This window comes from Phalacrocorax aristotelis, chromosome 9, assembly GCF_949628215.1.
Source record: "Phalacrocorax aristotelis chromosome 9, bGulAri2.1, whole genome shotgun sequence".
Taxonomy (NCBI): Eukaryota; Metazoa; Chordata; class Aves; order Suliformes; family Phalacrocoracidae; genus Phalacrocorax; species Phalacrocorax aristotelis.
Window position 1 is genome coordinate 25,961,974 of NC_134284.1, and position 15,065 is coordinate 25,977,038.

Sequence of the window (15,065 nt, forward strand, 5' to 3'; positions counted from 1 at the left end):
GTCACAGGAAGCATTGCCTGGGCTTGCCGTTGTGTATCTCATAAATTAAGCAGAACTTTGGTCTGCATCAGTTGTCTTTATAGGGAAAGACAACAGACTTGTTCCTGTAGTTTTCTTCCTGCACAAAGTTCCTTTATGACATAAACCAGACCTGTAAGTAAGCTGGGAGTGGCTATGTTGCTGCTGCTTTGGTTGATCCTGTGTTTAGGATCTCATGGTTATTCAGGTTGGAATGGACCTTAGACTAGAGGCTCTAAAATCTCCTGCCCAAAGCAGGGTCAGCTATGAGATAAGACCAGCCTGAAGCAACAGTGAATTAACTATAAATTATTCTATTGCTAATATTAAGTGGGCTGTATTGGGTCTACTGAAAAAAATCTGGAAATCTACTCCTTTGATAATAAAGTAATTAGAGGGATTTCCAGTGTGAAGTATTGAAGCTAGTATTTCTGGCAGAAACACTTGTGTGCAGAAAAAATGAGCAGTGTTTGCCAGAAAATTCTACAGAAGTGCCTAGGATAACTCAGCTTTCTTGCTGTGTTCCTCAACTGTCTCTGTCCTTCAGCTAGCTCTGCAGGAAGGAGAGAGAGACCAGCACAGACCTGGAGGAACAGTGAACAAGCTGTAAGGGCCCTCCCGGTTTAGTTTTCCCTGTACTTGGCTAGTACAGTTAGCGAGTCTATCCTGGCAGACCCTGCCTGTCTCACTAGGGGATACTGTAGGGCAAAGTGCTACCGCAAGGCTTGCCTCTTTTTTTCACCTAGGATTTAAAGAGCATCTGTGAAGTTCAATAAAGTTCACTGAGTAATAATTGTAAGAGTTGATTTCTCATGTTACTTGTATAGCATTATAACAAGCACAGCTTTCTCAAATTGTTCTCTTTATAGACCAGGGGCCATTAAATCCCTGGACAGCAAGGTATTGAAGAGATACCAAGCTAAGGGTAATAAGTTGTTAATTCCAAGCTCCAGAAATGCTGAGGAAATTGTTTTCAACAGTATAATGCCTTGGTTCTTTGTGTCTTTTATTTTGCACTGGAGCTCTACATACATAGCCAATCTATAATCTGCCATTCAAGATCAATTAATTCTCTGGACAAGAGAGATTTTCTTAAGAGGATTTTTAGAAGTAAAAATTTTATTAAATGCTTGTCCTCACTTCCAGGCTTAAAGACCTAATATTCTTTCTCAATCTCACTTACAGCTATGACCCATTCAAAAAGCCAGTCTCCTGGCAAATATGGTATTAAATACTACTAAGTATCTGAGGGAAGCATTTTGATGACTGAAGCTGAATTCATCTGAGATAAATTAATAAAATAACTCCTTTCCTTTCTGATCTCAGAGATATTTTTTACATTGGAAGGAAATGTAGCATCTATGATACATTTCATTCAACTAAAATATGCAGAAGGCTGTAGATGTAAGTTAGGAAAAGAAAAGATACAGGAAGAAATCACATCTGTCAAGGAGCGTGATTAAATGTGGACTTGAAATAATGTGATTCACTGTTTGGGGAATCTTAGTATGAAAGCTCTAAGTCTCAAATCAATAGTACTTAAAAAGAATGAATCTTGCACAGTTATTAATCTGGCTTTGACCCTAGAATTACATATAGCTACAGAACAGAGGTTATTGATCCCCAACCTAATCAGACATTTTAAACAGCAGAATCTGGAAAACGTAAATATTTTCTTCAGACTTAAGTAATGGATTTTTTTGTTTTCCCCATTTTCTTCCTACTGTTTAGGTACTTAAAGCTGTGGTTAAGGTGTTCCACTTGATGGCCTTTCTGCTGGAAGTCATGATTCAGGGTGAATGGGCAATGGCTAGACTATTAGATTTTCATTTTTTTTCTCCCTACCCCAGCAGAGTGGGGGTAGTTCTGCTAAAACAGCATACTGTGAGAGTTAACTGAATGGGACTAGGAAGTCCCTAAAACAGTTACGTGTTCACTTTTTGTTTCTAGAGTACAGATTAATCACAAAACTAAATGGCAAACTGGACAATTTTTATTCTGTAAGTGTAAGGTTCTCTAGAGAGTTTTAATCTGTTCAAAGACAGGACTTGGAAGCTGCTGATGTCCGAGGTACACCTGTTTTGTTCAGCTGCATCGCTGACTTTAGACAGGTGATGTGTAAGGTTCCTCCTCTTCTTGTTGTCTGATAACCATTATTCCTTGTTCCTTTGCCCAAGGGGTACTTGAAATATCACTGTATGATGGAAGGAGCAGACTTCTGACACAGGTATCAGTTGGCCCAGGTGCTAATACCAGAGTCTTGATTAGTGAAGATGTACTTCAATGGCTTGCACAGATTTTTATTCAAAGGGAGGATGGTATTGATTCTTAACGTTGTATTAGATGCCCCAACCTTCTTTCAGTCATTATTAGACTTAGGATCTAATTACAAAGTGTTGCTCTCATCATGAATCACCCACAATGAAGTAAGCTTCTCAAGGTGGACAGGCTGGAATAATGCTGAGTTTTCAGAAGAAAATGTTAAAAGGAACTGGGACAGGAAGCATGCCAAGTAGCTTGCTACCAGCTCTAGCAGAGGTGGGGGTGCCTGATCCTATGCTTTTAGCCTCCATGTTTGGTAACACTTAATCCCAGGATCTTTCGGTTCTCTTTAAAAATACATCACCATTCTCCTGAGAGGGGGGAATTTCACTGAACAAGGCGATGTAAATACTGTGTCATATCGTAGGATTTGACAGTTGTAAACTCAGATCTCATGTAAAAGCTGTTTCCTGAGAATGAAATCTTCCACAAAATAGCTATTGCAAATGGACTTGGTGGTGAGCTAATAAAATGCTGAGTCCCAGGCATGATTGAATTTTATGAGTAAGCTCTTTTCTTGTTCCTACCAAAATCCAATAGCAACCTTCAGCTGTGCAGAAATAAAGAAAATGTCTCCTGGTTCTTATGCTCATTGATTCTACCCTGTCTTTCAGTTAAGGGAGATTAAGACCAAAAGAGTACTTTGTGCTTGTAGATTTGACTTACCTCTGTGAGACAGCTGTATTATAACTGAAAACACTAGCCACATGTAAATAAAAGGCGGGGCATCCCTGTCAGTAGAAGCCTGGTAATTCTGGATTGAATTAGTTTATACTCCATTTAACTTCGGACAGATTGTCACTGCCATCTGGTTCCCAGAGAACAGCTAGAACAAGCACAGTGAAGTCAGTGCTTAGATTTAATTTATCAGAATTTCATGTCTTGCTAGATCTGCTATCACATAATTTCAGAAGATGGGGAACTTCAGTTACACCAAATTTGTTGGACAGTAAAAACAAAAGCTAGTGATACAAAACCTCAACCAGACAAAAGACCAAGTTCCAATCTGAAAATAGCTGCCTCTTGATTCTTTGCTGCTTAAAAAAATAGTGTGGATTCAGAAGGAGAACCAGCTGGGAATATCTGTGTTTTGTGCTGGCTGGGCGAGCCTATGGTTCTCTGATCAGCAAGCATGATTCAGGTGGAGTTCTGTTTACTTTAAAAGGGATTGTCCTTCTTAGTCATTGGGTCCTGCTGGAACTTTTGTCCAGAGGATGTACCCTTGAGTTTCATAGGTGAGAGGAGAGACATGTGATACCTTGTTAACCCTGCATTTCTTCGAGGTACGGAGGGATGCATCGATGTTTCTGTAGAATGGTCTTCCAGGTAGAAATGCTACCTCAATTTTGAGAGTTATCCCTTGATATTATTTTGTAGAGATACAGGGCAAGGGAATCTTGCACAATATGAGAGAGAACTGCATGGCCTCTAGGATTTAATCTTTCAAATTCAAATTACAGGTTTATATGTTCCTGTGAATGCTCCTTGGTAGGCATGCGCCTTATCCTATGATCTCCCAGTGGAGCTAGTATTCTATTTAAGTTCTCCTTGAAGAGGTATTGCTAATAATCTTTTTTAGTTTATAATGGATCTCTGGGCTCTGGAGAATAACTTCTTAATCTGCTGACTTTAGAAGTTGAAATACATCATCTCATATTTTTGAATTTTCAACCAGGAGACCATCCACCTGATTAAACTGGTTTATAATATATGCTGCAAAACATACGTGCAACTTTAATACTGTTGTGTATATATGCTTATCATGCATATCCTGTAGTTAAATTTGCCTTGGAAATGGCTCACCTGACATGATTCACTGTGTAGCTAGTTAAGAATTTTCCCTGCTTGACAGGTCTAGTTTTTGTCTGTATAGCTCCATGCACACCAAGGATTTGCTGCTCTTTAGACCTCATCCTTGAGAGTTTAATACACTGGAACAATTTTCTTTTATGTGAAGCTTGTCCTCTTCCTCAAAGAAGTTATATTTCTTACATTGTTGGCCCGATTTCCTCTGACTAAAAATACTGAAAAAGTATATATCAAAATTAGAGTCCAAGCCCCAAATCACAGCCACATCTCAGGTCTGTAATATTGTTGAGTATCTGCAGCTTTATAATTACAGACTCAGAACCTAGTAAATAGGGAGTTTAAAATAATAATAATTAAAAAAGTCGACCCTGGTGTATGATCTTGCATATTAAATATGTGGGTTTTCATCTCTGGATGATGAAAGATTAGGTTGTCTGTTGAGAAGTGATATGGGGATAAACATGGGTTACACAACTGAAAGAGCACTTTAAATTGCTTTTCTGCTCCTTTTGTTTCTTCTGACACTTTAGTGCCTGATCTTCAGTTGTTTATACTGAAGTTCCTCAGTTTTGTTAGCACTTATTTTGTCTGGGCTGCATTTGGATTCTATGTTCAGTATCAGAAGTACAATACTTTGTATCTTAATGGCTTAAAATGTGTTCTATAACCACAGTATCAGCATCTTGAGTCAGTGTTCCTAGAAAATGCTGTAGCTGATCTAGTTGATAATTTTTTTTTTTGAGGCCAATATTGTATGTTTGCCTGTTATTCTTGTACTGTAACTCTATCCTTTTTATCAGATGATTGAGAATATACTATTTTTAATCCAAAATTGGTTGTACTCAATATTGAGAAAGCTGCTACTGGAAAAGTAGACGATATCTTGTCTTGGTGTGATGGAATGCCTCTTCTGGCAGGAGGAGCCTTCTGGGAATAGGTTGATCTTGAGGACTCACTGAGCCTTTGTGTTACTGAATGGTGGTTGTTGGTTTGTCACGTGATGTAGTTGCAAAGGCTGGAGTAGGCATAGTATTTAGCAAAATTGAAAAACACAAGTGTTGCATTATATGAAAATATAAACCTTTTGACAACATCTTGGAAGTCTTTGAGAAATACAAAGCTGCTTTTAAAGTAGGGGTTTGTGACTGCATAAATTGTTGCTTAGTACAGACATTATTATTTGCAAATACAACTGTTTGTATGCACACATTGTGATAAACTCTTAATTCTGTTTGCTCTCTTTGCAGGCTGCGGACTTGAGTAAACCAATAGACAAAAGGATATACAAAGGAACACAACCTACATGCCATGACTTCAATCACTTAACAGCCACAGCAGAAAGTGTGTCTCTTCTAGTGGGCTTCTCTGCAGGCCAGGTCCAACTTATAGACCCTATTAAAAAAGAAACTAGCAAATTATTTAATGAGGAAGTAAGTAGAAATCTTAACATTGTTGCATGCAATGTATTTGTGATATTAAACATCCTGGATTCTCGAAGTTCTGGGATGGCTCCATTTGCCTATATAGCTTATAATTCAGTCACTGCCTTTTTTTTCAGATGTTTCATTGGCTTGGAATACCTGCACAAAAAATGTTATTCATGAAGGAATGTTTTGGGGTTCAAGATTAAAAATTAGGACTTTCTAGTTTGCGTAATACTGTAACTATGAGGTCTTGGCCATGTGATGTTCCTGAAAGAGACTCTCCATCTGCTTTTTCTGGTGCTGTGCAATAAGGAGGGGTAGAAGGGAGTACTATGGGGGGACTGATCCCAAGTTATAAGACCACTGGCTCTGATTATCTGGTAGTATTGGCATTCTTAGAAGAGTAGGTCTCTGTACGCTAACAAGGAAAGAAATCTGGTAACTGGTACAACTTTTGACAGTATTTTTTGCAGAGGATAAGCTATAGGAATTTGGGTGGTTTGGGGAGGACCAAGCACCACGCAGCCGCTCGCTCACTCCCCCCTGGTGGGACGGGGGAGAGAATCAGAAGAGTAAAAGTGAGGCAACTCATGGTTTGAGATAAAGACAGTTAATGGGTAAAGCAAAAGCTGCACGCAGAAGCAAAGCAAGGAATTTATTCACTATTTCCCATGGGCAGGCAGGTGTTCAGCCATCTCCAGGAAAGCAGGGCTCCATCACGCGTAACGGTTACTTGGGAAGACAAACACCATCACTCCCAATGTCCCCCCTTCCTTCTTCTTCCCCAGCTTTATATACTGAGCATGATGTCATGTGGTATGGAATATCTCATTAGTCAGTTTGGGTCAGCTGTTCTGGCTGTGTTGCCTCCCAGTTTCTTGTGTACTCCCCAGTTTCAGAGCACGGGGAGCTGAAAAAGTCCTTGACCAGTGTAAGTGCTACTTAGCGACAACTAAAACATCTCCATATTATCACTGCTGTTTCCAGCAAAAATCCAGAACATGGCCCGGGCTAGCTACTATGAAGAAATTTAACTCTATCCCAGCTGAAACCAGGACAGGGGGTTAATAGCAAAGAGCTTTGCAGGTCTCTCTTATTTTATTTCAAATCTGGATAAGAGCTTTGCAGATAAAGATAACCCTTGCTCAGCTTTCAACCTGAGCAAGTATATCTTTCCCAATTCATTGAGATGTGTTGCATTGCTCTGTCTTTGTGCAAAGAAGATTGAAGTATTGTTCTCGATAGGGATATTTTATAATTAGAGCTGTCTAATTCCTCCTCAGCTTTCTAAAAGAAGCTACCTCTAAATCAGAAGAGGGGTGTTTTTCTTCTTACCTAGCCTTTTCCCACCTGCTCTGTGTCTCTGTGTTGAGTGGGAAACAGTGCTGGGGAATCCTCTAATGTTGCACAGAGTCCTTCTTTTGATAGAAACCTCTGTATACATAGTTGAAATACTCAGCATTGTCCTAACGCCCCTCTCCCTGCACTACCGCCCCAGCCCACCCCGAATCAAAAAACCCCAAACTTTGTCATTGGTGTGACATCACCACTGGGGGTGCTAGCCTGGATGTGAACGAGTTACTTGTGTAAGTACAGCTCTGATTTAATCTTGTGTGATAATGGTGTAAGTATGACAAACGGCCATAGAAATAGTAAAAGCAGCTAGAGTTTCATATCACAGAGCAGTTCCTGCTCTTGTAGCTGAACTATAGTTGCTTTGAGAAAAATGTCTGCTGAAATACCTCCATAAAGGTCCAGTGCATGTTTACCTGCCTTGATATTGTGTTTACTGTCTAGTGTCTACAGAGTAAAGCTGTGTTGCAGGCCAAATAGTTCTTGCGGTAGTCTACAAGTGAGGAAGCACTAAAACACTTTCCATTAGAGAGTATTGTCTTTTCTCTGTGCTATAACCAGCATTACTTCACTATGGTGGCAATACATCCTTTGACAATTAGGTGGAAATTGAATAAGATGATCTGTTTTCTACAATGTTAATGTAAGGATTTACTTGGTACTACCAGAACTATACAGAGTAGGCTAGAGTTAAATGACAAATTCTTGCCTTGATCTTATCTACATTTACAACCAATTCTAAAACTTGTATATATTTTTAATCTGTCAGTTACAGTATTGAAGCTTGCCCTGGATGTGTTTGGAAGTTCTGGCTTGTGTCTAAAAGCTATTTCAGAGAAACATCAGTGAGCATTGATGTTTCAGCCAGTTCATTTGTTCCAAGATGAAGGTGCCTGTTGGGTTTTGAATATATCTAGAGTTTAGATAGTGTTTGAGAATAAATATGTCTTCATAGGCAGAAGGTGGTCTAAATGAATGTTTAAGGTTTTTCATAGATTTATCACTAGTACTAGAGGTAATAAAATTCATGACCTGTTCTGTTAGCGGTTTGGTGATTCAGGTAGCCCAGAGTTCTGTTTTGGCTATCGCCTGTGATAAAGCGATCAGGATAGCACTTAATCTTACATGCTATGTGAAATAACTTAACCTGTTAAGACACAGAAGGTTATGTTGAACTTAGACTGCATTAATGCTATTGCTTTTTAACTCGTTACTCTTCCTCTTTTTAATTCTATTGATATAGAAGACAGTAGGGATTTGAAAGGCTGAGGTGAGTGATACTGTGCAGCTTGTGGCTGCCTACGTAAATCAGTCTCTATCAACAGCGGTATTCCTTCTAGCTGTGTCAGAATTAAATTAGTATTTTCTTATTCCCAAAACCAAGTATACCTCACAGAATCAGGTGATTCAGTGATTCCAGGTAATGGTTATTCTCAAGCTAGCCAACTGAATTATGATTCATCTTATTTTTTAATTCTTTTTTAATTTAAACTAAAGCCGTAAGCTGCATTTATTTTCCTAATAAACTTTTCTTATATCTGTGTTGCCAAAGCTCTTTGTCAGACCTTAATGCGTATTCCTTGATTGCCTCAGTTTTTTTCACTCCTTTGTGGCCTATGCCTGTAATTTTTTCCCTTCAAGCTTGTTCAACACATGGCTACCAAGATAATATTACTTGGCTTGTCTTCCTGACTGGTGACTGAAGTTCCTTCACTTATTATTCTTTCACCAAACTGAACATAAGCTCCTTATCCCAGCTGCTGCACTGATTTGCTTGGTACTGCATTTAGTCCATTCTTGTAATGCTTCTGCCAGTCGTACTGGCTTTAGGTCTTGTTTTGTTGTGGTGCAGAAGTGTGTGACTCCAGTTAAAAGCTTTTAAAACTTCTCAAGTCATAACTTCAGAGTTTTTATCTTCCTGCTGAATTTAAATCTGCTGGTTGAGAAGGGGATGAGTTGTTGTCACTTGCTACAGATCAGCTTGAAGTCTTTCTGCATCTTGTCTCTTTGAGCTAATCTGTTCCTATTGCAGATTGCAGTCTGTTTTGTTCGTAGTCTCCTTGAGGTAAAGATCAGGTTTGCAGGATTTCTGTACAGTATTTAAGATCGTGTAGTCCAACATATAATTATCAACGTAAAATGCTATTTCTAGTATGAAAGTTGAGCAGCTACTCTTATGAGTAGAGGTGGTATGTCAGGTTGAGCTGCTCTAGTAGAGGAAGGCAAGAAATTTCGCGTTGTTGCCATATTAGCTGTAGTTCCCTAATGGGAAGACTATTGCCTATAGCAAACCTGCTGGCTTAATGTTCCCTGCCCATATTTTCTTGATGTGTACCAGGTAACTTTCTGTCTAATATTTCTGATATCATCATTACTGAGACATTAATGATATATATCAATGAACACATGACAAACTACTTAAAATATCGCAACAGAAGCTAAGAATATATTATTTTAAAGCTACCACATTTGAGGAGTAGTTCCCAGATTGTTACATCTCTCAGCTCTCAAGTACAAAATGGCTATTTAGCCAATGAGAAATTACAGAAGAGAGGCTTCCTGGTATTACACTGAGATTGACAGCAGTGAAAGTATAATGTAAAGTGACCAGATGCTGCTTTCTAGAATAGTTACAGTCCCAGAATGGATAACAAGCAATGTATTATCCATTACTTTTTGGGTGGTGGTGGGCTTGTTTTTTTTGTTATTTTTGTGATAAAGAGCATAACAAGGTTTTGGGGGGATGATTTTTGCTGCTTCGTTTTGTAACGCTTTTGTAACTTGTTCTGGTGTTTCCTTAGGCTGTTTGTGTTTGCATTCTTGCCTTTTGTGTAGCTCAGGTCTTTCAGCCTGTAACTGATCTGTGCCAAAAAAGAAATTTTGAATGTCTATGTAAAGAATTACTTGTCTCCAACTTGCAGTTGAGTGATGCCATGGGTGACTTGGTAAGTTTTAGAAGTCCACCAGAACTACACTAGCAAACTCAAGGAGTCAAGCTTTATCTCTCAGTTCTTACAGCATTGAAGACATTATGATCAGGAATGTTTGTTTAATGTGTGTGTTCATTCTTTTGCAATGATGGACTCTATTAAAATGTTTTTCTTCAGGGGAAACTTCTTAATCAGGTGATAAGTGAGAGTATTGACAGGTCCTTGGCTAATGAAAGAAAAGTGATTGGAGGGTGGGGATTCCAAGGTGAAGACTATATGGTGCATTCTGAATTCACTGAACCACGTGGATTTAACTACAAACTTTTCAGCCACATAACAGGGTCACTGCCTGTATGTAGCTTTTGCTCCCTGAATCAGTAAAAGCTGGTAAAGACTCCTAAAGCCTGGGGGTTTTTTTCCTTCTTTCAGAAGATTGATTTTATTTGTTTGTGATTTCAGATAAAATCAGAGTCTAAATTTACTGTTGTTGATCTGTAACCTGTTTGCTATGTAGTACAAATGAATAACTGCCTTTTCCCTTTAGCTCATTCTGTGTTATCTTGATCATTTCCTTTTCACACTCCTAAACCTACACAGCGAAAAATAAACCGAAGAACACTACCTTTAGATTCATAACAGCAGCTTGGCTTGATTGAAGTATGTTCTTTGTGGATTGTGACTGGACTATAACAATAACATTTGGTAGCACTTTGTCTAAAAATAATTTCCTCTTTACTGCCCGATAAGATGACAAGTTTTTGCAAATACAGTAATATAGCTCCTTTCTAGAAAGTTGAGTTCACTTTGGAGAAAGCACAGATTTACAGTTAATCATTAAAACTTTAATTTTCAGACTTTCTGATGTGTATCTTCTTTGTTTTTCACAGAGACTAATAGACAAGTCCAGAGTAACCTGTGTAAAATGGGTACCAGGTTCGGAAAGCCTTTTCCTAGTAGCTCATTCCAGTGGCAATATGTACTTGTATAATGTGGAGCACACTTGTGGTACCACAGCCCCGCACTACCAGCTACTTAAACAAGGAGAAAGTTTTGCAGTTCACACTTGCAAGAGTAAATCCACAAGAAACCCTCTGCTTAAATGGACAGTAGGTGAGGGTGCCCTGAATGAATTTGCCTTTTCCCCAGATGGGAAGTTCTTGGCGTGCGTAAGCCAGGATGGTTTTCTTCGTGTGTTTAACTTTGATTCAGTGGAATTGCATGGTACAATGAAAAGCTACTTTGGAGGACTGCTGTGTGTGTGTTGGAGTCCCGATGGGAAATACATAGTGACAGGTGGAGAGGATGACTTGGTAACAGTTTGGTCTTTTGTGGACTGTCGAGTAATAGCAAGAGGCCATGGACATAAATCGTGGGTCAGTGTTGTTGCGTTTGATCCATATACCACTAGTGTAGAAGAGAGTGACCCGATGGAATTTAGCGGAAGCGATGAGGATTTCCAAGACCTTCATTTTGGCAGAGACCGAGCAAATAGTACGCAATCTAGGCTATCCAAAAGGAACTCTACAGACAGTCGTCCAGTAAGTGTTACATATAGATTTGGTTCAGTAGGCCAGGACACGCAGCTCTGTTTGTGGGATCTTACAGAAGATATCCTCTTCCCCCACCAACCTCTTTCAAGAGCAAGGACACATACAAATGTCATGAATGCCACAAGTCCACCCGCTGGAAGTGGTGGACCTAACCCAGGAAGTAATGGAAACAGTATCACAACACCTGGAAATTCTGTACCCCCTCCTCTTCCACGGTCAAACAGCCTTCCGCACTCTGCAGTCTCAAATGCTGGCAGTAAAAGCAGTGTCATGGATGGTGCCATTGCTTCTGGTGTTAGTAAATTTGCAACCTTATCACTACACGATCGGAAGGAAAGACACCATGAAAAAGATCACAAGAGAAATCATAGCATGGGACATATATCTAGCAAGAGCAGTGACAAACTGAACCTAGTTACTAAAACCAAAACGGACCCAGCTAAAACTTTGGGAACACCTCTCTGTCCCCGAATGGAAGATGTTCCCTTGTTAGAGCCTCTTATCTGTAAAAAGATAGCACATGAAAGACTGACTGTGTTAATTTTTCTTGAAGACTGTATAGTCACTGCTTGTCAGGAGGGATTTATTTGCACATGGGCAAGGCCTGGTAAAGTGGTAAGTTTTAATCCTTAATGCTGCATCAAAGAACTAGAACTCTGAATAGGTAGTTTTCTTGAAATATAAATGAATGTTGAATATAAAATTTCTTTATGCTTAATGTAAAAAAAAAAATCCTCAGAGCCATACTTTTGGATACTGCATGCCATATTTCTGAATGATTTGAAGTGTCTTGGATACAGTTATTAAGTATAGTTGCCTTCCAGCAGAAGAAATAAATACTGTGCATCTAAACTATTGATCAGTGTTCTTATACTTAAGCATAACCACAATATGGTAAAAGCTATTTATGTAAAAATTGAAGTAAAACCTGTCAATCACTAAAATAATTATAATCCTTCTAATATTTTCTACAAAATACAGCACTCCCGATGACAGTAGCTTATGAAAAGCTGCTGCTTTTAAGTCTAATGAGAAATGTACGCCTCTGAAAGAATTAAAACCAAAGTGTTTTGTTCCTCCATACTTTTCTGTGGTGGCCTGGCATTAATGTAAAACCACTTCTTATTAAAACGTCAGCCATTTTATGCACAGATTTGTGAGCCCTTTACTGACTGTAGTTTATGCTCTTGAAATTGTGGATCAGTATGATCAAGGAACTCTTAATTTTTGATTTATGTATTTAAGTTAGGGAAAATCATGCAAGCTTTCTCTAAGTAGTTTGTGTTCTGTTACTGTCAGTTTTGTTAGGCACTTTGATCATCGACAAGCTCGTGCTTTTTGATGGCACCTGTTCTCTCAGTTGAACCTTCATTAAAATATATTGCTAGTTTTAACTCTTGTTTTTAATGCACTTGAACACAGATAAAACTTAATTTTTTTCTGTCCAATGTATAGCCAGCTGAATTTTGAATTAAGCTAAACGTGGTGATTATTTTATTAAAAAGTACTTTGTGCTACAGTAGCTTTTGCCAGCTTGTTTGCCAGCAACATTTTAAAGGAATACAGCTATGAAAACCTTACCAGAGTTGATCTAGCAAAACAGATGTTATTTTTGTGAAAAATTCTGAGAGGGGATGTAGGTTATCACCTGAAGAAAAAGAAATAATCTGGTAATACCTGAATATTGCCACGTTGGGCAACCTAAATGAAAATCTGATGATCATTAGGTTCTAACCATTTGGTTCATAAATCTGACTTTTGAAGTGGAGGTACTGTATATATTTATATACCACATCTTCGTTGCTATAAACTTTTAAGTAAAACTCAATAATTTATCTTAAAACTATTTGTATAATATAAATTTCTTTGAGATGCTATCAAATGCATCTAGGTATGTGTAGAGGGCTATATCTGCTCTGCATCTTAATGCATATTTAAAGGTTGAATCTAAAACTAAAAATTGTAAACTGTTTCTGGGGAGAAGGGAGGAGGGTTTTTTCCTAAAAACTACAGACCCAGCATTAATTTAAAAAAAAAAAAAAGGTAAAGCACCCCCCCCAAACACTAAAGTATTTAAAATGTTTGTCCTAAATGAAAATACTAACCCAGTTATCACTTCTGTGACTGAGTGCAATTCACGGCTTATGAATTAACTTTATACACATACAGCAGTGCCTCAGATTTCTATTGTGACCTATATTTTCTTTTTGTTCTAAAGCTCCTTTGTGTACTACTAAACACTACGCTGTTAAACTTATTTTCAGTGGCTGAGGTGGGTTTTGTTAGACTGGCTATAACATAAATATCTTTGTGTATTGACTTTGATTTGGAATATGACATTTCAAATATTTCAGAGATAAAGTATGCAGTACCAAAAAATCAGGATTTATGTATTGGCCAATATGGGAAACTTTAATTACAGGTAAGTAATTTTCATGCTGAAGTTATCACTTTCAAAATTAATATATTGCACACTGATGTAAATGCCATATTGTTTAGGAAGTATTTACTTAGAAATTTTCAAATGAATTTGTTTTTCTGATTTCACTTGCATTTCTAGTGAGCTCACTCTGCTGGTAAAAACTAAACTTTGGTGGCATGTTTACAGGGCTTTGATAGGAAAATATTTGTGCCAGAAGGACGTTATGAGCATCCTTTTTGTTATAGGAAAGCACTTAATTTTATTTAATGAAAATTGTCAAAGTATAAAACACTCATGGTAATGTCTTTCTTACTGGGTTATATACCATTCTTTTCTGTTTCGCCAGCTGTTTTATCCTAGGCTATCCCATTACTCTGGGGTTTAAAGCTGCTATTTCTAGTCTTCCTTTTGAAACATGGGTCCCCAAGTGATCTTAAAACTCTGTCACATTTTTGTCTGCCAACTCTAGAGTAAAAGCCTCTGAATCTTGCTGCTTCTTCCATCATTGCCTCAAAAGGCCTTCTTTAAATTCATGCTACTGCCAGCCTAAAGAAAGAATTGGATGGAAAACTGAAGCAGGCTTGCAGTGTCTAATGTAATTTCCACTGAGCCAGTGCTACCATTCCCTCTCATTTTTAATAGCCATCAAAAGATGTGCTGGGTAATTGGACAGCGTATGACAAATTCTCTTCATTTTTCTGGTTGGGCTGGTAGAAAAAAAAAAATCCAGAAATGTCTCTTCAGTGGTGATCCTTATAATAGCTGGTAGGCTGTACAGTGCTCACAGAGTGTCCTGACAGTTTGTTTATAAACTTTCCAAATCACTGCTTCAGTGTATACGTAATCATACCTTGAGCTTCCTCACTGGATATACCATTCTTGTGTTGTGCTTCCAGAACTGTTGTACTAACTCCCAATCAGAGTGAGGTCAAGTGAATGGCAAAATTCAGTAAGAAACAAGTTGAATGAGCCTCAGGATTCATTAGTTTCAATTTTTTACTCTCACTTTTTGTTAGGCTGTTTCTGAGGAAGAAAGTTCAGAGTGGTGAGAAAAATAGGTTGCCTTAGCAAGAGTATGAACTTTCTTCTGAACCAGGTGACAGTTAACTATCTCCTCTCCTGCCACTGTCTTTCCCAGCCCTGATGGGAAACTTAAATGGGGCTATAGAACTGTTGTATTAATCTCAAAACGTAGACAAATAATTTTAAAGGAACCAAGGTAAACTTCATGTTATCT

General features: G+C 38.3%; 1 protein-coding gene across 6 annotated transcripts in view; it reads left to right on the forward strand.

Moving 5' to 3' along the window:
- Positions 1–15,065, forward strand: part of WDR20 (WD repeat domain 20) — a 46,253-nt gene that overhangs the window by 22,596 nt on the left and 8,592 nt on the right. For 3 of the 6 annotated variants that reach the window (XR_012662358.1, XM_075103945.1, XM_075103948.1), the window contains exons 2-3: positions 5,397–5,579; positions 10,744–12,021. Coding sequence is in view for 4 of the 6 variants with exons in the window: in XM_075103945.1 (XP_074960046.1) it covers positions 5,397–5,579; positions 10,744–12,021 (1,461 nt within the window). In the remaining 2 variants the exon portion in view is untranslated. Of the gene's footprint in view, positions 1–5,396; positions 5,580–10,743; positions 12,022–13,760; positions 13,882–15,065 lie in introns of those variants that run through there. The other 3 variants (XR_012662359.1, XM_075103946.1, XM_075103947.1) reach the window with 3 other exon arrangements.